This window comes from Alligator mississippiensis, chromosome 15, assembly GCF_030867095.1.
Source record: "Alligator mississippiensis isolate rAllMis1 chromosome 15, rAllMis1, whole genome shotgun sequence".
NCBI classification, from domain to species: Eukaryota; Metazoa; Chordata; order Crocodylia; family Alligatoridae; genus Alligator; species Alligator mississippiensis.
In genome coordinates this window covers 18,497,933-18,525,722 of record NC_081838.1, presented here as the reverse complement: position 1 = coordinate 18,525,722, position 27,790 = coordinate 18,497,933, and the positions used below count along the sequence as shown (strand labels likewise).

Sequence of the window (27,790 nt, the reverse complement as noted above, 5' to 3'; positions counted from 1 at the left end):
AAAGCAGCATCCTACCAACCACCTCTACGGCTACCTCCAAGGCCAAAAAAAGGCCTTTGAAATTCAGCTCAGATCCCAGTGCTAGGATCCTGCTGAGGATATTCATGTCACCAATCTCAGCAGTGCGGTGCTGAGAGCCATGTGGGGAGTTTACCTAAGGATGAGAAAAGCAGGGACTTGGCAAGGAACATGATGGCCATGAGTATCCAGCCCCTCCAGCCCAAGGGCTGCCGCCTAAGTGCAGAGCTGCAGTGCAAGGCAGGTTCTTTAACCTCATCGCCTTGCTGTGCACAGATCTGCAGCACATCTCCCCGCATCTGACTGTGCATCAAGTTCCTGTGAACATTAACACTCATTACACCAGCAGCTAATGTGCCGCAAAACGTCTCCTTCACTGTCCTGCTCGGAACAGCCCAAGTGTCATAGCAACTCGAATCCCATTGACTCTGGGGGCGCCCATGCTCCTAAATCACTTCGGTGCTTTTAAGGCTCATTCTGTTGCTCTGTGTTCCAGCCATTCAAGCCCCCTATTTCTTATGGGTGCAACCCCTGCCCTGAGATGAGTGTTTGCAGCCTCTTTGGGGAGAGGCATTGGTGGCATCTGACGTCGTTAGAGTAAAAGCTCCGACCTGCGTGAGAAACCAGGCAAGAAGAGCAACACCTTCAGAAGGCACCTGGAAGTCACATGTCCCTCGTGGGTGAGGCAGGAAAGCCCCATTTCCTTCTTTAGGAGACCCATCAGCCTTGACAAATCAGGTCCCTTGAACAGTCATGGATGGAGGTGGCATGTGCCCGAGTCATCCTGAAACAGGCATTTCTGAGGCGCTACTCCCATGACCCTGGAGTTAGCAGCAGGGCTGAGCTCAGGGGGTGCCACTGAACAAAGCTGCCCCCGCTCCTGCAACATGAGCAAGGTGGATTGAAATAAAGGCATTGATCTGGCGTAGGGCTTTGTGCTGTGGACAGGCTGCAGTGAGATCAGCACTTTGCACCCTGCCTTGGGCTCCGTTACGTAGGAGCCTAGTCTCATAGGACCTCACAAGGTCATCTAAGCCAGTCCTCTGGTCAAGGTGGGATCTTCCCCATCGGCAGCATTGCAGAACTGAGCCTCCTGGGCTCTGCAAGCTGTCTGATCACCCATGTCCCAGGGCTGGTGAACAGCCATTATGTTCCAACACCCCCAACACCACTGGAGGCCCTAAGACAGGCCAAGAGCAGCAAGAATCAAAATCAGGAAGCCTCAAGTTGTGTGCAAAGCACCACAGCACGTCTGAGCATGTGGGATCCCATCCAGAACATCTTGGGTGTAAGGATCAGAGCAACGTATTTCTGTCTCTGTCCCTTTTCACTCTCTGCCAAGTCCAGACCCTCGCCACTCATCCCTTGCCAACTGCAGTCCCCATGCCAAGGGCCTGCACGTAACACTCATGCCCTGCTGATTTCAGGCTTCTACAACTCACTCCCTGCTGCATCTGGGTATCTCCAGCTCATCCCCACTCAGTGCAGCTGCCTTTTGTTATCTCTGCTGTACAAGTGAATCCTGTTTCCGCCTTGGCCTGCTCAGCTCCTGTTTCTCACTCTGAATCAGATTTGTGCTCCCTGTGTCTTCTAGCAGCTCACTCAGAGCAGTGATGCAGGCTACTCCCAAGGTCATTTGTGGTGCCTTAGCTTAGCCTGGCATCCCCAAAACTCCTACCAGTGCAAGCATTTCCAATGGATAAAAAGACAACAACAGAAACGTTCTTTGGATCTGTGTTTAACCCTGCGCTGTTCCTGCTGGTGGCTGGTCTGATCACCCATCTGACAGCGCAAATGAATGCTACACTATGTTTACACTCACTGAATACCAGTGCTGCTCATTTGAACGCAGTTGCAATAGGACCTAACATGTCCCTGGCAGCAAGGGGCAGGCAGGAACCCCAGGACTAAGAGCCAGCGTCTGGGCCCAGTCCCCACCCAGGTATGTAGAGCTCATCTCCTGAGCGAGGCTGGGTTTGCTGGGAAGAGGAACCTGTTCCCTTCTCCTGCTCTGATCTCAGAGCCGTGTCAGGATAGCTCTGCAGAGGACATCTATTGGAAAGAGCTCATAGCAACATATGTCCCTCCCCTTCTGCTTCAGATGAGGACATGGCTGTGAACTGCAGTCCTGGGAGGGCTGCCCTGTGACAGCTGTGTCCCGGCCACCTGGTTTTCAGTTTATAATAGAACAGGTCAGGTATAGGTCAGGGTCAGCCCCACATCATCTCCTCTCTGCTGTTCCTGTGATGTGATGGGTGCCCACGTAGGCTAGGGACAGACATTCAAAAACCTTGAGCCTGAATTGATTCAATCTTTGCAGGTTAGCCTAACCCGGCTTGGCTGAATCACTTTGTAACTGCACAGACATCCCAGACATGCAGCAGAGGCTCAGGCTAGAAGCTGGGGGGCGCTAGATCAGCCCTCCCTTCCCTTGTACAGGGCGGATCTGAGGGGGGCGTGGCCAGGCCCAGCAGGATTAGGGAGCAGTTCCCCACCCCCCTTGATAACAGAGCATTTATCAGCTCAGTTATCAACATGTATCACCCCATCAGAAAACAAACAGCCTCTCTCATTAGTTCAAACTCTTCTTAAACAAAGAAGGAATGGAGGGACATTAAACCAGCTGCGCTCTGATTAGCTCCAAACAGCCCTAAGCTGACACTGCCGTCTGCCACAGCATGGACCGTAGCCAGCATGTGGTCTGCTAGCTAATGCTGTGTATCTGTGTTAGGCAGAGGGGACAGGGGATCCCTGCTTAACAGAGTGGTGAGGGGAGGGGGAGAGCAGGAGGAAACCAGGCAGGTATTGCCGATGCCTGCAAGTCTCTGCCGGAGCTGCAGCCAGGGGGCAGAGGGGAGGGGCCAGCCCTGCTGTGGAGCAGAGAGCCCCACCCAGCCCAGAGAGCATGCTGGGATGCTGGGGGAGTCTGACTGAACTTAAACCCGCAAGGAGTGTGGGACACACATTGCATAAAACAGTTTGAGCCAAATCAGTTAAGTCTGATACTACATTCAACCAGGTTTATCTCAAACTGGTTTCAGGCATTTTCAAACCAGTTTATGTGCATTGAACATCTGTTCTGTTACAGGTTTAAACCAGTTTCTAATAACTTAAACCGGTTTATGTGTAATGTCTGTCCCTAGTCACAGAGGAAAACCTTGGCCACCAGCACAGGCCTCCTGCGTCCCCAGGAGCCCCCATGGCTCAGACCCAGCTCAGGGGATATGTGGCCCCTAGTAAAACCTCTCAAGTAGCAAGGTGCTATGGCCACCACTTCCCCTGTGTGGGGGAGCTGGGCCAGCCCCATGCTCACGTCCTGCCCTGGGCCCAGGCTCTGATGCTGAGCTGAGCACCTCTGGGCAGAGGAGAGGGGAGGGATCTTCTCTGCTCTGGGCACAGGGAGGGAGCGGGGCCCCTCAGTGCCAGCTGCTCGGGTATCCGGGCTGGAGCAGGCTCTGTCGCCCCGGTGCTGCTGCTCCACAAAGCCACTGCCTGGAGCATCGGCTCAGGGGTAGGTTCACGGCTTTCACAGCCCTGACCATAGCCCGGCTCTTGGGGGCAGTGAGCAGGGAGCCCCATGCAGCCAATGCAGTGTCCCATGTGTGGGATCCTATAACCCTGCCCCATGCCGTGTAGAGCTACACCATGCTGCTTCCCCATTTCAGGCCCTACCTAGACTGGGTGCTGGGCATCTCCCCGAAGTGCCCAAAGGTCTCTGGTCCTGAAGAAAATCCTTGCTCCTCTGAGGGTCTGAGCTTTGCATTTCGGCTGGGCACAGGCAGGCAGAGAAGCAGAGGTCATTGCTGCAGCCACACTGGGGGACAGCTGCGATGGTCCCCCACTCACAGACACTGCCACTGGGGATCACCCGCACGATCAGGCTCTTGAAAGCCTGGGAACTTCTGCCTGGGTGGCTAGAGAGCATGGGAAGCCCCAGGGCCATCATGCTTTTGTGCCATTGGCAACCACAGGTCCACATTAAACAGGTGCCCAAACCACTATCGGAAACCATTGTGGCCACAAGCCTCAGCATTTGCGGTGTGACCAGGGGCAGAGGCAGCTCTTTGCTCTGGCATGTGCAGCCATAAATATATTCACAGAGGTACAAGGGTGACGTCTATTTGCAACCTAGCAGGGAGAAAGAGGCTGAAGATAGAGGAGCCCAAGGGAGTTTCTAGGCCAATGGACGGTGCTCTCAAGGGTGAGGCTATTCATGGTCCGTGTGGCGGGCCAGTAGGGGGCGCTCCTGCATTGAGCCACCCACCTCCCCGCGCCCGACCACCTTCCAGGCTCCGAGTGCCTCCCTGGGGTGCCTCCCGTCCGGCCGACCCCTTCCCTGGAGCACACCCGCTAGCCTGGGGTCCCGCTGCCACCACCCAAGGCTCTGGACTCACTTCTGGCTCTGCGCACCTTGGAGAACACAGGCCTGATCGTCCAATGGGTCCTAGACCCAATACAAGCACTTGGGGCACTTTCCCAAGTCAGGGGCTTATTAGGAAAGCCTCCCTTAGTCCGCAGACCTAAGGGGCCTCCTTGGCATAATTTAGACCCACCCCTCAATAAGTCTCCCACACCGGTCACAAAGGAGAACTTTATTGATTACAGGGGGTAGGGTGAAAACAGGGTAAAAGGTAGAGCAGTATCATAGAAATCTTACAGGAATATCAAAGGAATCCATAGAGCAAACCAGGGTGGCTGAGGTAGCCGTTTAAACGCATCTGAGTTACTGAAACTAAATATCTAATCGGATCTTTAGTAGCTTACTCACTCTCATCGTCCAGAGGTAGTTGTTGTATCCTCTGAAGGCAGGGCACTCTTGGAGCATGCGGTGATGAGGAGAGAGCCAGGCTCAGATTCACCTGGATGACCGCATGGCTAATGGCTAATGGCTGACAGCCCCTTCTTCTTGGACCGAGCCCTTAAATAACCTCTCTGACCTCAGCAGCCCGGTCCAATCGAAGCTGCCAATACTGGCCACAAGCCGACCAATCTCCCCAGCATCCCTGGCTACCTGGGCCCGCGCAGGGCCGGGTCTTTCCCCCCTGCCCAGGTGACTAGAGCATCCGCCTCCCAGGCGCCAGGCTTTTGTCATGTAGACCAGGTGGGAGATCTCCACCCTGAGGAATGAAACACCAGCCTCCCAGGCTGGCTGAGACAGGTCTCTGGAGAGGGGCACCAACGGTGGCATTTCTGCCACAGTCCACATCTGCTCTTCAAACCCTGCCCTCTCCTGCAGCCTCCCCTGTGTGAAGGGAGACAGACTAAGGCCCCTGAACAGTGTCACATGTCCAGATGCTCCCACTGGATGTGGCCAAGCCAAGATTATCTGCAGCAGAGACAGGAACAATCGTGAATGGGAATGCAGGCAGCTTGATCTCACACGGACACGTGTGTCACACCCCTGTGGGCTGAAGTAGGGTTGTATCATGGGGATGATTCTTCGGTGAGCAACTTGAATGGTCCCCAGCAGCTGGTTGGAGTGGGGAGAGCGGGGCTGCTGTTTGCAGTGAGACAGAGGCAGCACGTGCACAGAGCTGAGCCTGACCACGGAGGCTGTGCTGCAAACACACAGGAAAGCAGCTCTGAAGTTTTCCACATCGGTGCAGATAGGTGAGGTCACTTTATACTTAGTATCATGTGTTTGGTGGTCATTTCCCCTACATCCTCCTCCATTTAGGCTGAGATCAGCTTTAGAGAAGTGCAAAGATCTCCGTTATTGTAAGTACATGCTGAAAGCTATGCATGAGGCCCCAGCTTGGGAAGAGAAAGCCATGTGGAGCTATTCATCACACAACTCTTGGGATGGGGACACTCACCCCCCTCACCTCCATCTCTGCCCTAAAACTCCCCAAACAGCTCCCACAACAAACCTGACCCTGAACCCACCATGGCACAGATGAAGCCAGGAAAAAACTGGATGAGCAGGGGGGAAGCAAAACAGAAAAAGCAAATGAAAAATCTTCCAGGTGATTCCAGATTCTCTGTCTCACGCACAGAAGTGACTGGTGCCTTTATGAACCACATCCCAATAACTTGGCAAAGGGATCTGGGTTTCTAAGTCACCTGGGGGCACTGGGAAATGTTTCCCCAAATCTCTAGTAAAATTAATTGTTTATCCTGAGCAGGGTGAAGTGCCAGAGACCATACGAAGGCCACTCGGCCTGTCACTGCTCCGTGGACGTGGCCTTGAAAGGAACCCCCCTGCATCAGCTCAGCAGTGTGTGCACGGCCCCACGGGGACTGTTCCCACCAGAAGGGAAGGAGCTGTTCCTCCTCGGTCCTGGGAGGTGCCCCATGGACATGAGTGTGTCTCCCCAGCAGGAGCTCAGGTGGAGGGAAACCACCACAGCCCTTTGTGTGCCAGGCACAGCCCGAGGGATGTTTCACACCAAGTCCTTGCATTCAATTCACTGAAGCCGTCTGGTCGATCCAATTCACCTGCTCCGTGGAAGTTTGGCCAGAGCATCCTCCCCTTGAGCATGCAATGCACTGGCAGTAAAACAAGGACCAACTTAGACTGAATGTCAAAAAAGGACATCTGGCTCTGGGGAACAAGCTCATTATTTTTTTATGTTAAGGACAGAAATGGAGTAGCAGTGAATGGCATGAGATGAATAAGTCAGAGGGGAAGGAAGAGCAAGGACAGCCGAGGTCGGCAGCCTGGTCCCATACAGCCCTGCTCACATACCCAGACACATGGTGTACAGGCATTTACAGGGACTTGTCTCTTCAGTGGGGGCTTCAGAGAGGTGTGTGTGGGTTATATCCTCACCAGGTATGTCCATAGGGCTGTATAAGCATTACTGGTAACAGGGTGGAGAGGCCCTACCCTTGCTCAGCTGTGCTGGAAGCATCTCAGCAAGGTGAGAGGACACTGGGTTGGGATTCAGTTGGCGGTTGGTTTGCTACAGGGGGGAACTGAAAGACTTCTTTTGCAATAAACCCCAGTCTGGCCAGATATTCATGACCGGGGGGTGGTAAGGATCACATCTCTCAGCATATCAGAGGTCAGAGTCCCACCCACCAGCACCCTCCTCTTGTAGACGTGTCCCCTCCAATTTGAGACAGGAAACAGGTCTCCTTCCCACGTGACCCAGGCTTTCAGAAAGAAGAGACCCATCGAGCAGCCTCACAGCATCCTCCCAGCACTGAAGAGACCACACCATGTCCAGCCCCTGGGCTGGGATCCTGCTCCTCACCTTGCAGGGTAAGTCTTTCAGCTCCTCGGTCTTTCTCCCCACATAAGAACAATTCCTGTGTGCACAGGGACATCCTGGGAGGATGGAAACACCTGGCTGGGCTGCACGGGAGAGACAGAGATGGGAGAGTTACAGGTGTCAGTCTCTGAGGGATGTAATACAATGATGTTTGCTTTAAAAAGCCCCTTGGAGAACAGTGTAGACTGTGACTACCAAAGTACAGAGCTCTTTTTAACATCTACTTGGCCCTCTTGTACTTTATAACAACTGCCCAGGATATCGCTTGCTTTTTTGGCAGGGGCGCAAGTAGGACAACTGCCCCGGGTGCTGAAGCGAAGGAGGCACCACGGGCACTGCCCAGCTTGGTTGGGGTGTGGGACAGAGCCACAAGCAGCTCATCTGGGGGGGCATGGAGACAGGGGAAATGCAGCTCCTGCCGCTGCGTGCACTCCCAGCAAGCATAGTGGGATTGTGCGCCCCCCCAGATCCATGCATGGGGCAAGGGCAGGCTGCCGCTGCGGGCTTTGCCCCAGGATCCGAACTTCGGTGCTTCGGCACTGCCTATCATTTCAGGTAAGCCATAGGGGGAACACCCTGTATCTCTGCAGGAGCGGTAGGGTGGAAATGTAAGTGGATGCTTTCTTTCCATGTGCGCAGCAAATGATCCTTGTCTGTGTTCGCTCCAAGCTGGGTGTGATGATGTTGCCCTGAATGCTTGCACGGGGACAGTTTTAAGCCCAGGCTCTTGGGGTTTCAATTTGTCATTTCCCTCCAGGACACAAGAATCATATAAAGGACTAAAAGGAGCTCCAAAGGCTTTGGGGGTCTGTTTGAGAGCTGCTTCTGATGTAGGGAAGGGGCTGTGTGATGTGAATGGGAGAGATTCGTGGTTGTGTTTGTTCTTGGCAGAAGTAAGAGAGAAACAGATTTCTGCATTGGGGGAAAATGCAAAGTCCTGGGGTAAGGAAGAAAAAAATCAAGTTGGCTCCTGTCTGACAACTCCCAGCTGGGGAGCACTGATGCTCTGTGGATGGAGAATAAGGTCACGACTAACTAGAACTCCCCTTTCTTCATTTCCTACTTGATATTACTGCATTTTAACTGTTCTTTATGTATCATCCAATATTATGTTCACCTGAATCGAGTGGCTTATTTTCTTGTGTGCTTTCCCCAATGACCCCAAATCCTGTCACTACGTAGCTCTATCACAGATAATATTATGCTTCATTCGATTGTGTCACTTTAGTGCAAGCTGTAAGTAAACGAGGATGTTGCAGCAGGGGAGCTCACTACTCTGGTCCCCCCATGCATACACCACGCTTTCCTCTGCAGTGGCAGCTTCCCGAGAGGGGCTGTGGCTGCAGCAAAGCCCAGCAGAGATCTGGACGGCCCCAGGACAGACTGTGGAGATGAACTGCACTACTGCATATGAAGAACGGTTCGTATCCTGGTACAAAGAGCATCAGGACGGCAGTCTGCAGTGGGTTGCCCAGACTGGTAAAGTTGATAGTGCACAAGGAAGATACTTGAGTAAAGGGAGCAAAACAGGGAAAAAGTTTTCCCTAGTCATCAGCGATGTACGGGAGGAGGATTCTGGGGTCTATTACTGCACCCTCACTGCCTATATACTCGCAGGCTTCGTGAACAGGACCAGGCTGATCGTCTCCGGTGAGTTTCCAACAGGTCAGAAATTGTCAGTCCAGAGACAGGAGGCAAAAAAATTCCCCTTTTGCACAACTCTGCCCCCCCAGCATCAGCTCCAAGCTGGGAGTGAGCTCAGAGCCAGCGGGGGCCAGGCAGTGCCCAGGGCAGGGGGTGGGAGCAGGAGACCTGGGCTCTGGGTCTCACTCAACGGATCCAGGATTTCAACCATCTCAGATCCCAGCTGCTCCCACGCGGGAACCCAAAGACACGGCCGGGATTTCCAAACTGCGCAGCCCCAGCAGCTGAGACCCCGGTTCAGGGAGCGGTTCTGGGCACCAGGGAGAAATCTCCCCCCGAGCTCCTGTCCCACAGACTCCCGCTCCAGGCCATGGGGCTCAAGGGACCCATGTGAAGGTTCATGTCATGGTTCAGGCTGGCACCAGGCAGTGTCCCCCTCTACCCTTGGTGCAATAGGGAGCAAGCACCCCTGTGTCCCTGGCTGTGGATTCTCCCCTGACCCCCATGCAGAGACCCAAAGGAAAGGGGGGGAGGCAGGAACCACGTGGACTGGGCCCTGGGGCCACCCCCTGGCAGACAGGAATGAATCCACTTGGGACATGTCAACTTATGGCTCCTGTGCTGCACTGCTCCTTCCCAGCTCTCATGGCCATTGGGGAAACTGAGGCACAGAGCAGAGCAGCCTACAGCTGTTATGGGGCACTCAGCAAGGCAGTGGCCAGGGGGCATTTCTGTGTCCCTGGTTCATGTTTTTCCCACCAGACCAGGCCTCTCTCTGTGACCTGAGCCCTAGACACGGGCTGCTGGCACTGAGACAAAAAATCCCTGGTAAAAATAACTGGGTCCATGTCCTGTCAGGGGTTTAGTGTTGAAACTGGGGTAGACAAAGCCCCGGGCATCCCAGCTCTTCTGCTGGGGCCGGGTGGGCATGAGCTGACCTGTGGGGAACAGCCCATGTCCTTTCAGCCTCTGGCCTTGATGCTCCCACTCTCGTGCAGATGCCCCCCAGCCCAGCCTTGTTATCCTGGTACCTTCTCCCAAGGAGGAAGCTGAGCTCCCAGACCCCGTCCCCCTGCTCTGCCTGCTCTCCCCGCATGCTCGGGGCTGGGGGGCACCTCTCTGGGACCTCGGGGAGGGGGGTCCAAGACAGGCAGACGCAGGAGCCCAGGATGGGGAAGATACGTGGAGCCTGACAACAGTCCGCAGGGAGAGCTGGGTCACGATGACACGCTGCACCTGCACTGCCAGAGAGGAGGGAACTGGGAGAAACATCAGCACTGTCGTGACCAAAGACCCAGACACCACATTAAAGGGTAGGTGAGGCCGCTCCTGGGGTATCACCCTTGCCCCTCACCACGGCCTCTGGGAACGGCCCCTCGCCCACTCCCAGCCGCAGGCTCTGTGCCCTGCTCTCAGCATCTCCTCTCCCCGCAGGGCCCTGCTGGATTGCGCACTGGGTGGGGCTGCCCTGCGTCTGCCTCCTCCTGCTGATCCAGGGTCTGATCCTGCTCTCCACCAAGTGCCCCCGCACAGGTAACAGCCACAGCAAGCACTAGGGTCAAACCTCTGACCCCATCGCAGCCGCACTAATAGCCCCTGCTCTGCTTCCTCCAGCAGGAACAGTGGCAGCACCGGGGAGCGACGTGCACCCAAGGCAGAGCCCGGAGGTAACTGCTTCTCCAGCTGTGTCACAAAGATGCTCAGAACTGGGGTCTGGGCTCATCCTGGCCTGGTCCCTCTAGGTCAGCTCTCCAGCAACGTGGTGGAGTCGCTGCAGTAATCATTGATTCCCCTCTTCCCCGCTGCTGTCAGTGCTGTGCTGGGTTCATGGCGCAGAACTGCTGTGTCCTCCCCAGAGGTTACCGCATGTCTGTGGGGGGAAACGGCACTGTGCATGGGGTATTGCAAAAGGAAATCCAGGCCAGGGCACTTCTTAGTCTGAAAAAAGTCCTAGGAAATAGGTGAATAGATGGGGCCATGTGATCTAATGGGACACATGAATCTTGGCAGTCACAGGATAGGACACCCCAGTCCTTTCTGGCTCTGAGCAGCTGAGGGATCAAAGCCAAGTCCTGGCCCCTCCCTGTGCCTAAGTTTCCCCTCCTGCTTGCTGTGTATTAACCTGCCCTTAAGTATCAGCACAATCCCTTATCCGGTGCTCATTCAGCACTGAGCACTGTGGGGTGCTGAGCTCAGCCGGGGTCTCCGGGCTGTGCTACCCACAACTGATGAGAGATCTCTCCTCTTGTGTGTTGCAGACAGAATATGCAGCTGTGAGACACGGCGGCAGAAATGCTCCCACTTGACTTTTGTGTTCACATGTTCAGCCTTAAAATAAAAAGTGTGGGGACACGTGCGTGCATCAGGAAGACATGTGATACCAAGCAGCTGCCCATTGCACGAGCGTGTGTGGGGAGGAGGGTGGGAGGGCAGGCAGGCAATCGTACATAGGAGCTCACACATCTTGGACCCGGCATTTCGTGGTAACCAAAAATTATCACGAGGGAAACAGTACAAGGGGTAGGACATGATTTTTTATTAGATAACAGAAACAGGCAGCTTTGGGCCAGGAAGTCAGCCTCACACTGTCTGCGGGTGAGGCACAGCAGGGATTGTGCATGCCCCATGCAGGCTCCTGCCATCCCTGGGAGGCCTGGGTCCCCCGGGCCTGGGCCCTGCACACACCAGGGGCTGCAACGTCTCCCCACAAACTGCAGTCACTCCGGCTGCACTGCCTGTCTCTCGTGGCAGGAAACCTCCCACCTCCTGGTGCCTGAGGTCGGGATCTCCTGCTCTGGATCCCTAGAGCAGGGGCAGAGTTCATCCTTGCAGTCGCACTGTGGAGCTGGTCTGGCGCAGGACATCTCCGGGCAGCAAGAAGCAGCGAACGCTACGGAGCAGCGGTGAAGGGAACAAGAGGCAGCAGCTTGGCAGGGACCGGCCCAATTCCTTTGTGCTTGAGACTTTCCCTGTTTCCCTTCCATGGGGGCTGCATCCAGTGGTGCCAAGATCACGCTGTGGCTGGGCACCAACTCCCTGACCCTGTGTGACCGCAGTGGCAGCATCAGATCCCAGCCAGAGCGAGTCTGTCCCGGGCTGGGCATGGCATCAGGTGACACTTTCCCATTGGGTCCTAGGATTTCTATGAAACCTCTCTGCATGAACTGGGCATGTATTGGGGCTGCACCGACCCCAGGAACTGCACGGTTGGGAATTCTGTGCATGGTGGGTAATAGGATTGATGGCAGGGCTTACCTCCCCTGTCACCCCACACAGAGCAGGGAGAAGGGGCCAATGGGATCCAAGGTATAAATAATCCCTCAGCAGAACTGCAGGGGCCATATCGACTCCCACTGCCGTCCACTGAACAGCCCCTTAATGCAGCTCACACAGCTCCACACCCAGGGCTGCTTTCTGCCCCAGGGCAGCATCCTGGAGCCGAGGAAATCAGCAGGCCTGAGTCCTGCAGCTCCTAGCACCACTGCCCCCGCCCCAGAGAGTTCCCTGTACTGAGGAAGGGCTGGGATGTGCGGGTTACCTGGACTGGAGCAGCTACACATCCAGAGGGAGGTCAGAGATACCATCAGCAGCACCAGGAGACCCACCACCATGTAGCGCATGGCCTCCTGCTGGCACCAGCTGCAAGGGGCTGGGGAGGAAGGGGACAGTGGAGGACTGTCAGGAGCTGAAATCACCCTCTTTGCCCCTTAAACTCTTCAGGCTGCATTTCCTGGGATTCCTGAGTCCCTTCTATGTCCCCCATGATCCAGTCCCGTCTTTCAGAGGTGGAGGCTGGAGCTCTTGTGCATCTGGGATGGACCCTGGAGGGTGCAGGTTTGCCGACAAACAGCATCAGCCCTGCAGAGCCCACCATCCTCCTTGGCCTGCCTGCCCCTCGCCCCCACCACACGTCACTCACTACAGAGGCTCCCATCACTCCTTGATTCTTCCTTCCCCCCTGCGGCTCTCTGCTTTGCCTCAGAGATGAGGGCATCTATTGACAAGCAATGGCGGACATGCACAATCAAAGAGTGTTACTGGGAAGAAGGGGCCTTTCCTCCTTCTTTAATGTCTCTGCTAATGGAGAAAAGCCTCCAAGGAACAACTTTCCAGCTCTGCAGCTTGGCAAGTGACACCCAAATTTGTCATTGCACACACGAGGCTGGGATCCTTGTTCCAGGGGAATAAATGGGATGTTGGCCCTTCAGCAAAATGCAGCCAGAGCTTCACCAATGCACTTCAGAAGCTATTGGCAGTTTCAGTCCTAAGAGCCGGCATAGAACCACTCACATGCAGAATAGACGGCATGTCTGATAACGCTGCTGCCAGATGAGTTGAATATGACCTCGCAGGTGACGGCCGCCCCACTGGCCCAGCTGGCCCAGGGGATGCTGATGCCATGGATGAGTGTTAAGGACCCATTACTGGCTTCCAGCAAGCGTGGCAGCCCCTGGGCTGGCTCCTCTCCGGGAATGTGCCAGGACACCTGGACAAGGTTGGAGACGCCCCGGATCACACAGGCCAGATGTGCAGGGTCCGTGGCTCCCTCCCCTGCAACAGGGCCCAGGAGCAGCACGGAGCTGCTATCTGTGAAGCTGTCTGGGGAGAAAGAAAGCCAAGAGTTCATGGGCAAACGGAGCTGAGCTGCAGCCTGGCCACAGCTGTGGGTCTGTCAAGAGAGATAAATTCTTACTGGGGAATAAGGAAACATGCTGTGCCCAACACACAGCCGGGAGAGAGCCGGGCAGCCTTCTCAGGGCAGCACTAGCAGCTTCGGGAGTTCACCCTATCCTCACCCGCCGTCACGGCTCGGAGGGAGAAACATTCCCAGCCTGGCTGCACAGACCAGCCCCACGGAGACCCAGCACTTCCCTGCACCACTTGCCAGGTTTCCCCTGAGAAAAACTCTGCATAGCCCCTTCTCTCTGCTTTTGGTAGTTAAGGCTGAACGCATTTTACTTGGCTAAAAACACAGCTTCACTTAAGCAATCTACTCTTCAGTTTGACAGTTTCTTGAGGGTTTCTAACGCAACACAAACAATGAGACACTCAGATACTCTAGTTAAAGAAGCAATGGGTCGTTACCTCCAACGATCACCGTGGTTCCACTCCCAAAAGTCAAGGAGCCGGTGGCTGCATGTGCACAGTAATAAATGCCAGAATCCTTTCTTCGGACACTCTTGATTTCGAGTGCTGTGTTGGATTTCTGATACTTGCAAGCAAATCTGCTCTCATTTTGTTCCTTACACTTTTTAATTAATATGGGAGCCTCACCCACCCTTCTCAGATACCAGTGCAATTTTGCTGCCCCATCCAAATCTTCCCTGGAGGAGCAGTGGATCTCTGCTGTCCCACCGACTTCCACAAACAGGAACCGCTGAGGCTGGTGCAGATGTAGCTGGACTCCCAACACTGTGGAAACACAACAGGGCAATCGGCAGCTTCCAGCGGGTCTTGGGTTGACACAGGTGCCCTCATGTCTCAGGACCACAAGGCATTCGTTATTATTACTTACAACGACAAAAGGCAAATACAACCCAACTCCTGCACATCCCACCCATGAACTAGGAACGTAGATCTCTCCAGAGTGACTGGTCTAACATCCCGCTCAGCTCCATCGCTCCATGCCCGGGATGCTACAGAGCCGTACCTAGGGACGACAGTATCAGGCACTCGTGGAGCAACATTTCTGTAGGGAGAAGCAATGTTGCCCGGCCGCCTCCGGGGCTCACATCCTGTTCGCTGCTGCAGCCACAGGGGCAGCGTCAAGGCCAAGGGCTGTGGTGAGGAGCTCCTCCCCGGGCGACGTCCTGCCTGATACAAGCAGCATTATCAAGTCATCTGAGGCACCCATAGGTGACACCACCTGCCTCTTGCAGTGTCACTGCCTTATAGGGGGCAGGGTTGGACTCTCCTAGAGAACAGCTACAACTCGGTAGGCAACCAGGTCATCTCCTGTGTCTCCAGAGTAGAAGACCATTTGCATCAGTAATTTAGGCACTTGGGATACTAAGGGTTTGTCCAACAGAGCCCCACCCAAATAAGCTGGGCTGTGAATTCAAAAGGCAGCTGAGTTTACCACTCGTGCCCAGGGAGGACACTGCTATTCTGCACCAGGACATTGGTGCAGTTCAGCCTCAGCTTCTCCTGTGTTATCGCCCAGCTGGGCCGGCTTCTCCCTCCGTGGCGCTTGGGCAGTTCCTTCCCCACGAACGCCCTTTCTCTCTGTTTCCTGACCTCGGCATGGAGATTCGGTTGCTCAGCTGAGTTCTGGGAGCACAGCTACGGCAGCCTATTTCCACTGAAACTTTTGCTGTGATTGTGAGAGCAAGTGAACTAGTTCCAGAAGGGTTTACACCCAATGGAGATCACAGAGGATGGAGATGGGCTTTTCTCTGTGGTGCAGAGGACTGGACTAGACGCAGCAGCTCAAACTGCAGCAGGGAACACGGAGGTGGGAGATGAGGAGGAACTTTCTGACTCTGAGGGTGGTCGAGCACTGAGCAGGCACCTAGAGACCCTGTGGGGTCTGCATCCCTGGAAGTGCTCAAGAGCAGGTTGGACGGACCCTTGGCCTGGATGGTTCAGTCAGGGCTGATCCTGCCTGGAGCAGGGGCTGGACTAGCTGTGACCCTGTGAGGTCCCTTCCAGCCCTGCTTTCCTATGATCCTCTGCTCTTTGCTGGCCCTGTTCCCTTTGGGCCCAGTGAATTGCTAAGACAGTGTTTGGTAAGGGCTGGAAATTATTGATTTCATCTCTGCAAAGACCTGCCTTCCTCTTCTAGCTTGTGGTTCAGTGTGACACCTTCCAGATAAGCAAGCTTGAGAAAAACACCATCACAGGAAAAACAGAGCAGACCGCTAAATGTGTCACTAGCCGGTCATATAGACCTACAGCAGTGCAATGCGCACACTGAGACTGACCACAAAGGCAGGTCTGGCATAAGCGTGACCGTTAGCCTGGGAGGGGTTTAAAATCAGGGGTGGGAGGGAGAACACAGTGACTGTTTATTGTTTCAACATTAACGTAGTAATTAAAATGCACAGATCAATATTCTGGCTCTGAAGCCATATCACAATACTGGCGAGTGGCTGTAGCTCAAGCTGACGTCTGTGCAACGACAGTGGTGTCTGCCAGCCACCGCTGGGCTGATGGAGTTTCACTGACTTGTATCAGCAAAGATCTACTCTACAGCTGAAGTGCAAGTGAGAAACATAAATTACCTTTCATATTATTGCAGTTAACTAAAGAAATAGAAGCAGAACCACTGCAGCTCCTGATCCCTTTGCTGGAAGGCTTTGAAATAAGAGAGACTTTTGAATTATAGTTTGAATTAAAAAACTTAATGGGAGTGAAATGGGTACCAGAGATGAACAGCTGCAAGGTGACTAAAAGGAGTCTTCCCAGTCAGAGACAGCACAGGCCTTAGCACAGGGGTCTGAAATGCTTCTGTCATGGTTATCCTTAGCAAATTTCTCCCATCAATATGGATATCCTGGGACAGGATATCAATATACTTGTCCCTAACTATAGCAAGGAAGTTTTAGCAATGGCAAAGTCGTGCTATCGAGTCCCTGTTCTACAGCGGAGCAGGAAAAGGTGGCTCACTTGGAAATTTGCTGGTAATGACTAGAATTTACTAAAAAAAAAAAAAAACCACCCAAAAAAGAACAAAAATCTTCTTCTGCCTCCAAACCAGACTGTTCGAGAAATGTTTTTGATTATGGAAGGAAAGTGCAAGTTCTGTGAACGAATGCTTAAAGAAGATATAGAAGGTAACCCTAGCCGCGGTGCTACCTGCAGCCATGTCCGGACTCGGGGTCCTGGGGTTTCAAACAGCCTCGGTCAACCTCCCGGCCCCTAAGGCTGGGGCCACCTCTTCGTGGAGCGCTTTCTTGTGGTTTCCCCACACGCTGCGGTACATACAATCCAACTATTTACAGTTTATTATTTACCAAACAGTTCACGTATGACTGGGGTTAACAGCAGAACAGGATACCAATCATCTAATTGTTGAAGGCAGGTATTCCTTTCTGCTCCTCCATCCAGAGACTAATAAGCTGGGATCTGTTGACCCTAGCTGACTTCCTGCCCCTTGGGCAGGGGGCTGGACCTGGTGATCCTACGAGGTCCCATCCAGCCCTAACGTCTATGAAACCTATGAAAATGCTCTGTACAAACTGAATCAAAGACACCCCAGCTTAACCCTTGGGACTCCGGTGAAGGAGCACACGGGGTGAACAAGACATCCGCCCCCTTCACGCTGGCAGCACAACGCCCACGCCTGGTGTTGCTGCTCCAGAAACTCCTGCTCTCTGCTAGAGCCTCACAGGGAAGAGACGCTCTCCTCCGCTCCATGTCTGTGGGATCACCCTTTTTCCTCCGCACGGGTCCCTCTGCCTCACAGAGGGAAAAAGGACACCAGGTTATCTTCTCCCGTCACTATGGCAGGGTGCAGCGGTGGTCCCAGGTGCCTTCCCTTCTCTGAGTCTGCCTGAGTCCCGGGGCTGAGTTCCTGCCCCTCTCCTGCCTCGGGACCCGATTAAAAACATGTCCACGCTCTTGTAACCAGCCACTTTCTGCAAACTTCCCCGCTCTGCCCGTGCAGGGATCCTGAGTCCTGCTGCAAATCCAGCAACAGCTGGTCCAGCACTCAATCTCAGTTTTAAAACCAGAAAACAGTGAGCTTTGTATTACGCAGAGCGGAAGGGACAAAGAAGGTGGGGGAGGTGAAGTATTACATTGAGATGAAGAAACACAAAAATGTACCCACGGAGCAAACAAGGAGCCATCAGAGACTGAAAGGCAGAGAAGAAAAGCACACAAGACTCCCGGGGACATTGATGTGGGCTCAGCGAGCGGTGCGGGTGGAAGATAAATATCTGTCTTGATGTGTCCAAGGCTTCTGTGACCTGGTCGTAGAAAGCCACCAGGTTGCTCTGACAGGACCTGCCTCGAATGAACCCGTGGTGGTTGCCCCTAAACACCATCCCCGCTGCTGGTCCCTCGCAGATGTGCTCCTGCATAATTTTCTCAAAGAGCTTCCCCAGGACCGAGGTAAGACTAACTGGCCTATAGTTTCCTGGGTCCTCCTGCCTCCCTTTTTTGAAAATGGGGACCACATTGGCCCTTGTCCAGTCCCCTGGCACCTCGCTGGAGCACCATGAGTGCTCGTGAGCCGTGCCAGGGGTCCCGCAATGACCTCTGCTAATTCCCTCAGCACCCTGGGGTGGAGGTTGTCAGGACCTGCTGATTTGAACACGTCCAGTCCCTCCACAAGTTCCCTGACTAGGTCCTCACTGACCTGGGCCAGGGTGCGCCTCCCCGGGGTCCCTCGGGATCCCGCTGGGGGGGATGCCCCGGTCCCTGCTCAAATAGATGGAGGCAAAGAAATTGTTAAAGAGGTTAGCTTGGTTGTCTGGTGCTACTACCAGATCACCAAGCATGTCCTGCAGAGACCCCCACAGTATTTGGTACTCTTTTTATCCCCTGTGTATTTAAAAAGGTTGTCATACGGTTGTTGTGTTGCTGTTGTGGAGTTTTTGTGTTATATTGTGATGGTTATTTTTTGTTTTTTTTTTTAAGGGAAGGCGTAGTGATCCGGGTTAGACTTTGGAGACGGCCCCTTACAAGGGAAGGTCTTATCTGGTGAGGACCTTGAACACGATCCCTGGGCAGCAAGAGGCAACCAAGATGGAGGCAGCCACGTGGTCTGCGCTGGAGGAACCCAAACTATCAAGTGAAAGCAAAGCGCTGCATTTTCCAAGGGGACCTGGCTCTACGAAGATAGTGCACGGATATAGATAGATACCTTCAACATTACATAGATAGCATAGGAAATAGGGTATGTAGGGAAGGCTGAGAGTGACCTCTCGGGGCACCTGGGCCCTTGTGGACCCTTACAGATTTCTTTCCCAAGACCCAGCCTGCTACACTGCCCGTGGTGCCCTCGCCGCCCTCCTCCCAGCCGGCACAAGGCCCCTCAAGCTCCCCACTCATGGTAGGTGATGGGGTGTGAAGAGCCAGAGTCCTCCCGCGGCGCCTGGGCACAGGAGCTTCTCCCGGGACCTGGGCTGCTGCTGCCCATTGCCAGGTGAGGGGTGGGCAGGAGCCTGGCGGCTGGGCGCTGGGGAAGGGGCGGCAGGGGGGCTTCTGCTGAGTATCTCTCCTCCTCCCCCAGCTCCCCCAGCTGCACGAAGCACGAGCACCTCGGGGGCAGGAGCTTCCACCGCCGCCTCCTGCCCAGCCCAAGGCCAAGGGGAGATGACCCCAGGCCCTGCTGCTACAGGGCAGGAGGCAGGTGAGTGGCTGTGAGGGGTTGGCAGAGCCATGCCCCGTGCCTGCTCCCGGCCCCCGTCTGCCCCTCCCCACTACAGACCTCCGGACGCTCGGTCCCGGCAGCGCGCTCGGGGCTGGTCCCCAGCACTCGTTCTGTGCCCCAGGCTCGGCGCACGGCGGCTGCTCCAGGGCTGTGCTGAGATTTGGGCACTGAAGCCTTCAGCCTGCCTGGGGGACAGCGGGGCTTTCTGCAAAGGTCACCAAGTCGAGTGCCTGCAGGCTGGTCCGGCAGGGTCCTACGTGCAGCGCTGTGCACGTTCACTCGGTGCAGGGGCTGCCCCAAGCAGCAAGGCCAGGAGGAGCTGATGGGGCTAGACCTCCCAGAGGTAGTGTCCAGGGGGCTTTTGGGCTGGCAACTGGGACCACATTTCCATATGCCTGGGCCAGTACTGGCGTGTTTGGCTGGAATTTAACCCAGTCAGATCCACAGAGGCTAAGTGAATAAATCCTGCAAGTGCTAGTCACCCAAGCTGGGCAGGGACTGGTGTTCGGCACAGGTTAGAGTCAAACCTGTCGAGGAAGGAGGCCCTGTCTCCTCTGCTGATTGCACATGACCCAGCCCAGCCCTTGCCGTGGAGCTGAACTGGAGCTGAGCTGCAAAGGTGACTGGTGCCACCTCTGAGCTGGTGACTGCATCCAAATATTCGCTGACCACAACACTTGCCCATGCTGCTGTGAAAGGTCCCGGGAAGGGGAACGTGTGAGCACCAGTGAGACCCTGCCCGCTCCCAGCCGGGGCCTGCCCATACCACTGGCATACAGAAGAGCCGGGCAGATGGGTGCTGAGTGATTTGTGCCGCGGGGCCCACTACAAGCCAAGAGGAGACCCCTTCCTTCCTTTCTTGCAGAACCTGCAGCAAGTGGAGGATTGCCAGACCTACGTATCTGAGACGATGCTGATCATCCCCAAAAGCCGAGTCCACGAAATCCCGTAAGGCAGCAAGTGCTTCAAGGCGCTGTCAGGGGCCCTGTGGTCTGTGGCTGCACCACAGAAGGGATGTGGTGCCACGCTAGCCCGTACCGCTTACATGAACCTCTTGAAGGGGAACTAAGCAACCTTGAAACGCCTGGGTGGGATGGCCCTGGAGTTGGGTGGGAAAGCAGCTCCCAGGACCTCCTTTGTGCCAAGAGAGCGGCCCTTCTCCAGAGCCAGCGGGGACCCCACATACCCCTATCCCATAACCCGCCATCCAGGGGATGAACCAGCAGGGCAGGAGCAGCGCAAACCCTTGGACATAAGTTGTAGGCCCTCCTCCTTCATCTAACACCAGAGGCATCTCCATGTTGATCCCACCACGCATAGGGTCCTCCCTTCCTGCCGCAAGCTGTTGGCCCCGTTCCTGTGCCCGGGGAGCAGCCACCCTGTCTCCTCTCCCACCTGGCTGCATCGTGCGGGGGTGACACAAGCCACGGGCCCGTTCCCATGAGGGGTTGGGGTCCCCACATGCTGTCTCATCCCAGACCCACCCCAGACTTTTGGAGCCGATCTCCAGAGGTGCTGAGCAGCCCCAGGTCCCTGTGAAGTTGGGGGAGACCACAGGTGCTTGGCCCTCTTGCAGATTGGGTCTAGCGTTTCTCTGGCTGGGCTCGCAGATGCTGCAACAGCCCCAGCTCCCGCGGGAGCTAATGCCACCGCAGCCCCTGTCACTGCCATTGCTGCTCTGACCCCTTCTGTACCCCTAGCACCCACAGCCTGTACCCTGGCACCTGGGTCAGGGAAGGGGGACTCCATGCCCCTGACACCGACTCTCTCGGTGCCCCTCTTGCCCGTCCCCAGCACTGACAGACAGACGACCAGAACAGGTGCTCGAACTGCAGAGCTGACTACCAGCGCTTTAAGCACCTGGCAATGAATAGGGAGGAGAGCGAGGCGAAGACAGCAGCCCGCAAAGCTGAGAAGGATGCCAAAGTTGAGAGGAGGCCCTCAAAGCTGAAATGGTAGGTTTCTCCTCTTGCTTCCCCTGCACTAGGTGCTTTTGAGGCAGGGCCTGGGTGCGGTGGGACGCAGCGGCCCTCTGCCAGGGCTGACGGTGTGGGAAGTGGACCCCTGTCCTTGCCTGGTGTGTGGGCTCCGTGGAAAACTGCTGTCCCAAGTGTGACCCATGTAGACGGTGCCTGTCAGAGGAGCAGGATTCAGGTGTCTGGCTCGGAGCAGGGCTCCCTCCTGCAGCCACCCCGGGGTGGCCCACCCCAAAGTCCAGGCAGCCTCTGGCAACATGACAAGGTGCTGTGGGCCCAGGACACGCGGGCTGGCGGGGGCTTCTTGTAGCGTGGGCCCCGCTGCTGTCCCAGCAAGACCCCACGCCTGCCAGGAGCTGCTAGCAGCCTGCTTCTCCTCCAGGCCAATGTGGCCCACTCCAAGAGGGCTGCACAGATGCTGCTTCTGCCACAGCCGGACAAGCAGAGCAACCAGGAGAAAGAGGTGCAGGAACAAATCAATCCCCCAAGTGCACCTGGAGCAGGAGGACAAGATAAAGGACATGGAGAAGGTGGGCCATGGGCACAGGCTATGCGGCTGCTCTCTCCCCTGCCCCTCTCCCCCTGCTGCCCATTTGCCCCCAGGCTCCAAGGGCTCCCCCCGAAAGGCAGAGCCGTGCTGCGCCTGCTCCCCTGGGGCCTGGACAAAAAACAGCACTGCACACGTGTGTGACACAATGCTCTGTGCTGGAGCACTGCACGTGTGTGTGATGTGCAAATGCTGTGTGCGCACCACTGCACATGGTTGTGTACACAAGACACTGCCTGTGTGAGAGTGCTGCACATGCACACACCCCCATGTGACTGTACACTCTACCCATGTGTGCTGCTGTGTGGGGGGTCAGTGGCTCATGGAGCTGGGGCTGTGCTGCGGCAGGCGCGGGAAGCAGAGTTGGAGGCGCAGGAGAAGGCCAATCACAAGAAGGAGCTGGAGACGGCTCGCCTGAGAGCTGTGCAGGAGAGAGCCCAGGACCTCCAGGCTGAGAAGGTAACGCATGTGGCCGCCCCTGCCCTCGCTCCCTGTCAGTCTGTCTGGCAGCCGGGGACCCAGCAGAGCAGGAGGGCCTCACCCCCACATGCCCCAGGGGAGGAGTGGGGGATGCTTCCCCCTGGGACCACGGCAAGGCCGACCGAGCCCCGGCTGGAGCTCCTGGCAGAGCAAGTCGTGGGTGGGTGTGCAGCAGCCTGGGCTCAGGGGAGAGGACATTAGCTATCCAAGGTGGCAGGTGAGGGTCCACAGCTTGCCTGGGTCCAGCTTTGCTGTGGCAGCCAACACTGCACATGCAGCAGGAGGGGAGGAGAGCCCAGTGGGCTGTGTACAGCCGGGAGAGGAGCCAGGCAAAGGCAGCCCGAGGGCCGGGGCTGTCTCCCCAGGGGAGCAGGGCCAGCACCTCAGCCTGGCTCCTTGCTGCCTGGGCCACGCAGTCAGGGCTTCCCTCCCGGCAGGACCCGGACCGGGCCAAGTGGCACCAGGAGGCCAAGGAGCGAGAGTGGCGGCAAAGGGAGAAGGCCATGCTGAACAAACTGAAGACCTAGGCCGAGCTGCAGCAGAGCCGCCTGGTCCAGATGGCCCGCAAAGAGCACGAGCAGATGATTCAAACCAAGCGGGACCGCAGCTATTATGATCAGGTCCTCAGGTAGGGCAAGGAGCGGCCCGGGCTGGGGCAACATGGGGGTGGCAGGCGCTGGGGAGCGTGCTTGCAGGGGCACTGGGCTGGGCCGCATCAGGACTGCCCTGTGCATCTCTGGCTGCGCGGGGGTGACCGTGGATGCTGGTCACAACTCGTGCTGTCTCTTGCTGCCTTCCCCCTTCACCATGTCCTGGGGCAGGCCGAGCCCCTGACACTCACTGGGTGGTGCAGGAGCGGGGCTGGGGCCCAGGCCATGGGCTGAGGGCAGGGCTGGCCACGGTAGTGGGGGGAGGCAGGTCACTTTGCCGTGTGCTGCCCCAGCTACCACTCCTGGCGCCTGCTCTGAGCCTCCCTCCTGCCCCGTGTGCTCCCCGGGGGTTGGGTCTCCCCAGGGGAGCGAAGCCGGAGCAGAGTCCCTCCACCTGGGCTCAGCCATCGCTTCTTGTCACCGGTCAGCCCCGCTCCTGTGGGGCCGCGGTGCCAGATGTGTTGCTGGGCCCCTTGGGGCTGGCTCCGGGGCCTGGCACAGCTGGAGACCCTGTGGCAGGTGGCCCCGTGCAGTGTCCTGTGCCGTGGCAGCGATCTGGGATCTTACTGGTTTTTTTCCTGTTCCCAGACCCACCGGTCTGCCCGAGAGGTACTGCGTAGGTGTGGAGTACAAGGCCTTGAAGCCAGGCCCCAAGCGCTGAGGGTGTCCATTCGCTGCCCAGCCTGCCCCAGGGGGCTTGCAGGGGGTTGCATGTGGCCTCCCCCCGGCCTAGACTGTAAATAGTTTTAGGTTTAGACATAGTAAATAAAGCTGTTAGTGGAGCTGGCCGTGTCTGTTGCCATCACTCACCTGAGCCAGCCCGGCCAGCTGAGCAGATCCAGCTGGGACCCCTGCGGCTCAGCCCCACGCCGTGGGCCCTGCGGGATGGGGTCTGGGCCTCTCGTGCTCCGCAGGGGGAGGGGTGACAAAACTAGACAGCTTGCCTCTCCATGGGCATGCACAGTCCTGTGTCCTGGCTGCGCCAGAGCCCTTGGTGTATGCTGGGCAAGGCCTGGGAGGTTGTTTCCCTGGGCCACCGGCCAGAGCTGTGCTCCAGTGCAAAGCTGAGCCCTCTTGGTGCCTGAGCACCAAGCCCTGGGGCCTGATTGCCAGGGAGGGCACAGTCTGGGTCCTTGCTCATGGCCAGGGGCCGCAATCTCCCCACCCCACTCACCCGCAGTGGGGAGCGCCCATCAAGCACATAAAAGCAGTCCCTAGCACGGGTGCCCTGGCTGGCGCCACCCTTCTCTGCTCGCATGCATGCTCCTTGCTCCAGCTCTGGCCCCAGCTGCACCAGCACAGGCTGTGGGGTCAGGGCTGCACGGAGCACTGCCCCACTCCTGCTGGGATGCAGGTCTGCTCCCCGCGCGACATCCCACCCTCCAGCTAAGAAGCCTGTCAGTGGCTGGGGTGGGGGCAGCAGCAGCAAGGGGCATCATGTGTTTTAACAAGCAACGCGGTCTGGACAGCACTTTAGTGAGCGGCGAGAGAGCTGGCAGCACGGTCCAAAGAGGGGGGGCAGGGAGGTCCGGGTCTAAAAGGGGAAAGAGTGCAACCTGCTGCTGAGCGCAAGGCGGCCTCAGATTTGGACAAACTACCCAATTCGGAAAAGAGGGGGTGCTATAACTGCGGGGAGCCGGGCCACATCAAGCCCAACTGCCCAAAGCCAAGCACCAAACCCAAGCCCGTCAGACATGCCGCAGCTGTAAGCAGTGAGGGGGAGACCCGAGCCACTGAGGGGCGTGCCTGTTGCTACAGGATTACCAACCCAGGTGACGGAGGTGACGGCCTTCCACCGGACTGAGATAACGGTAACCGGGAGAACCTTGTTGGGGAACTGGACACGGGGTCCAGTGTGTCATTAATCCATGCCAGCCTTGTGTCACCTGCAGATATAATCCCGGGGAGGACCCTTACCATTCAAGTGGTGGGGTCCCCGCCATTTGAGGTACCTGTAACACGTCCCCCCATCGAGTGGAGAGGCTGTGGGATGTGCATAGACATGAGTGTGCTGGAAGGGGCTCCTGTCCCCATCCTGGCGGGACGTGATATTATGGAGTTAGAATACCTGCCCAGGGTGGAGGGCCACCTCCTAGAGCTAGAGCCCTACCGTGTTGATGTGGTGACCCGTCAAGCGAGCGGAAAGGCTAAGGCGGGAGGAGTGGAAACTTCCCAGGGCCTGGTCACCCAATTGGCTACAGAGGCAGAGGGGGAGGAAGGAGAGACTCTGACTCCCTCTGACTGCAAGCAGCCCCTGGCCATTGAGGAAACCAGTGACCTCGAGGTCAGGTTAAGTGACAGTCCCGGGGAGGAGTCTGGTCAGTCAGTGGCAGAGGAAACAGACCCTTGGGGAGAAGTTAGAGGACACCCCTGAGGGTGGGGGTGCACTCCTTACAGGAGCACCTGAACTCCCTGCTGATTGCTTAGCAAGGCAAGAGGAGTTCACGCAGGAGGTTCTGGCGGACCCCAGCTTGGAGGAACTCCGGCAGATGGCTCAGGAGTCGGAGACGGAGTTCACCCCAGAAAAGAGGGAACAGGTGGTCTGGGACAAGGGACTCCTTTATCGGTCGTGGATACCGAAGAACCTGGCTGAGACCTGGGAGCCCTGTTGCCAGCTCATAGTACCTCGAAAGTTCAGGCAACAATTGCTTTCCTCGGCTCATGATTTACCTTGTGCCGGTCACGTGGGCAGGGAACGGACGTGCCAGCGGCTGCAGGTGAACTTCTCTTGGCCCAGGATTGCCCAGAACGTGACAGCCTACTGCAAATCCTGTGAGACGTGCCAGCGGACGGGCAAGAGTGGGGACAAACAAAGAGCTCCCCTACAGCCCCTCCCGATCATCGAACAACCTTCCTACAAAGTGGGTATAGATATTGTGGGCCCGCGGAGACATCGGACCCGCAGAGGGAAGAAATGTATCCTGACTCTGGTGGACTTTGCGACACGGTACCCGGTGGCAGTTGCCTTAACCTCCACCGAGGCACCCGTAGTTGCGAATGCCCCGACTAAGATCTTCTTCCAGCTGGGTTTCCCCTCCGAGATCCTGACGGACCGGGGTGGGAACTTCATGGCAGAGGTGATGAAGTGCTTGTGGGAGTGCTGTGGGGTGAAACACCTTAAGACCACAGCCTACCATCCTCAGACAAATGGGCTGGTGGAAAGGTTTAGTGGGACCTTGAAAGGGATGCTAAAGGCCTAGGTGGACTCTAATCCCAATGACTGGGATGAGAAACTGCCGCATCTGCTCTTTGCCTACCGGGAGGTGCCCCAGGAGTCCACTGGGTTCTCACCATTCGAGTTGATGTTCGGGAGGCGAGTTCGAGGTCCTCCCGATTTGGTGAGAGAGGAGTGGGAAGGGAAAATCTCTTCCACAAAGACCTCAGTGGTGGAGCATGTGCTTAACTTTCGTCAGAAACTGACTGACATGATGAAGGTGGCACTAGACTCCCTGGCCCAGGCGCAGGAGAAGCAGAGTGTCTGGTATGACAAAAAGGCTGGCTCGCGTACCTTCGAGCGAGGCGACAAGGTCATGGTGTTCCTGCCACTAAAAACAGACAAGCTGCGAGTGGCCTGGGAGGGTCCCTGGCTCATCCTGGACAGGCTGGATAATATGACTTATGTGGGGAGCAAGAGCGGGTCATGCAAGAAGCCTAAGGTAGTGCATGTGAACATGCTGAAACCCTACATTGACCGAGGGGAGACGGTGTTCTGGGTTTCCCCAGCTGACAGCTCACCCGAGGACCTGGAGGAGCCGGTCATGCATGGTGACTGGGATGGAGAGGCAGGGATAGAGGAACTCCGCCTGCCGGATCATCTGCCGTCCCAGGACAAAGACAAGCTGCTCACCATACTCAAGGACTACGAGACGGTGTTCTCCAACAAACCAGGTAAAACGAACCTGGCCATGCACACGATAGACACGGGTAGTCACCGCCCTACTCAATCCCGGCCCTACGCAGTCAATGCAAGGGTGATGGAGGAGATAAAGCAGGAACTTGCAGAGATGAGGGAGTTAGGGGTGATCCAGCCTTCAATGAGTCCCTGAGCCAGCCCGGTGGTACTCGTCCGGAAGCAGGACGGCACCGTTCGGTTCTGTGTGGACTACAGAAAGCTGAATGCCATCACCACCCCTGATGCTTACCCTATGCCCAGGACGCACTCTTTGCTTGATCGCCTCGGCCCAGCCAACATCATCTCGACCCTCGACCTGTCCAAGGGGTTCTGGCAGATGGCACTGGACCCGGATGCCATGGCCAAGTCTGCCTTTACCACCCCTGTGGGACTTTAGGAGTTTACCGTCTTGCCTTTTGGGATGCGCAACTCCCCTGCATCTTTCCAAAGACTGATTAACAATTTGCTGCACAGTTGTGAAGTTTGTCATGGTGTACATTGATGTCTATAGTCAGGACTTTGACTCACATCTGACTCATCTGGCCACTGTGTTAGGTAAGATACAGCAAGCTGGTCTTACCATGAAGGCCAAGAAGTGCCAACTGGCAATACCCGACGTGATTTATCTGGGACATCATGTGGGCAGAGGCCATATAGCTCCCTTGTGGGACAAGATCGAGGCTATTAGAGACTGGCCACCCCCTCAGACCAAGAAGCAAGTCAGAGCCTTCCTTGGCCTGGCAGGCTACTACCGGAGATTTGTCCCTGGATTTGGAGCAACAGCAGCTCCACTGCATGAGCTGACCAAGAAGGGCAGTCCTGACCCCGTGACCTGGAAACAGGAGTGCCAAGAGGCATTTGATACCCTAAAGGCTGCCCTGATCAAGCAACCGATCCTGAAGGCGCCAGTCCATGAGAAACGGTTCACCGTGGCCACGGATGCTTCTGACACGGGCCTGGGAGCCGTACTTTTACAGGAACATGAGGGAAACCAACACCCCGTGGTTACTTGAGCAGGAAGTTGATCCCACGGGAGCAGAACCTG

General features: G+C 56.3%; 2 protein-coding genes across 2 annotated transcripts; both read left to right on the top strand.

Moving 5' to 3' along the window:
* Positions 1–7,182: 7,182 nt before the first annotated feature.
* On the top strand, positions 7,183–20,152 carry LOC132245876 (immunoglobulin lambda-1 light chain-like). The gene is made up of 6 exons (XM_059719086.1): positions 7,183–7,225; positions 8,550–8,885; positions 9,878–10,192; positions 10,314–10,412; positions 18,785–18,879; positions 20,066–20,152. The coding sequence occupies exons 1-6, from the start codon at positions 7,183–7,185 to the stop codon at positions 20,150–20,152; spliced, it is 975 nt and encodes a 324-aa protein (XP_059575069.1).
* LOC109282919 (uncharacterized) lies at positions 19,059–23,630 on the top strand. Its single transcript, XM_019486453.2, has 6 exons — positions 19,059–20,148; positions 20,995–21,155; positions 21,559–21,706; positions 22,072–22,182; positions 22,641–22,831; positions 23,442–23,630. The coding sequence occupies exons 2-5, from the start codon at positions 21,067–21,069 to the stop codon at positions 22,728–22,730; spliced, it is 438 nt and encodes a 145-aa protein (XP_019341998.1). The 5' UTR covers positions 19,059–20,148; positions 20,995–21,066; the 3' UTR covers positions 22,731–22,831; positions 23,442–23,630.
* The last annotated feature ends 4,160 nt before the right edge of the window (positions 23,631–27,790 follow it).

What these genes read in the sequence shown, in the direction of transcription:
- LOC132245876 (XM_059719086.1), top strand. Translation starts at nt 7,183, where the DNA reads ATGTCCAGCCCCTGGGCTGGGATCCTGCTCCTCACCTTGCAGG. An exon ending in CCCAGACACCACATTAAAGG is followed by an intron (nt 10,193 to 10,313) that starts GTAGGTGAGGCC and finishes CTCTCCCCGCAG; the next exon opens with GGCCCTGCTGGATTGCGCAC. An exon ending in CACCAAGTGCCCCCGCACAG is followed by an intron (nt 10,413 to 18,784) that starts GTAACAGCCACA and finishes GGACCCTTACAG; the next exon opens with ATTTCTTTCCCAAGACCCAG.
- LOC109282919 (XM_019486453.2), top strand. Translation starts at nt 21,067, where the DNA reads ATGAATAGGGAGGAGAGCGAGGCGAAGACAGCAGCCCGCAAAGCTGAG. An exon ending in AGGCCCTCAAAGCTGAAATG is followed by an intron (nt 21,156 to 21,558) that starts GTAGGTTTCTCC and finishes CTTCTCCTCCAG; the next exon opens with GCCAATGTGGCCCACTCCAA. An exon ending in AGGACCTCCAGGCTGAGAAG is followed by an intron (nt 22,183 to 22,640) that starts GTAACGCATGTG and finishes CCCTCCCGGCAG; the next exon opens with GACCCGGACCGGGCCAAGTG.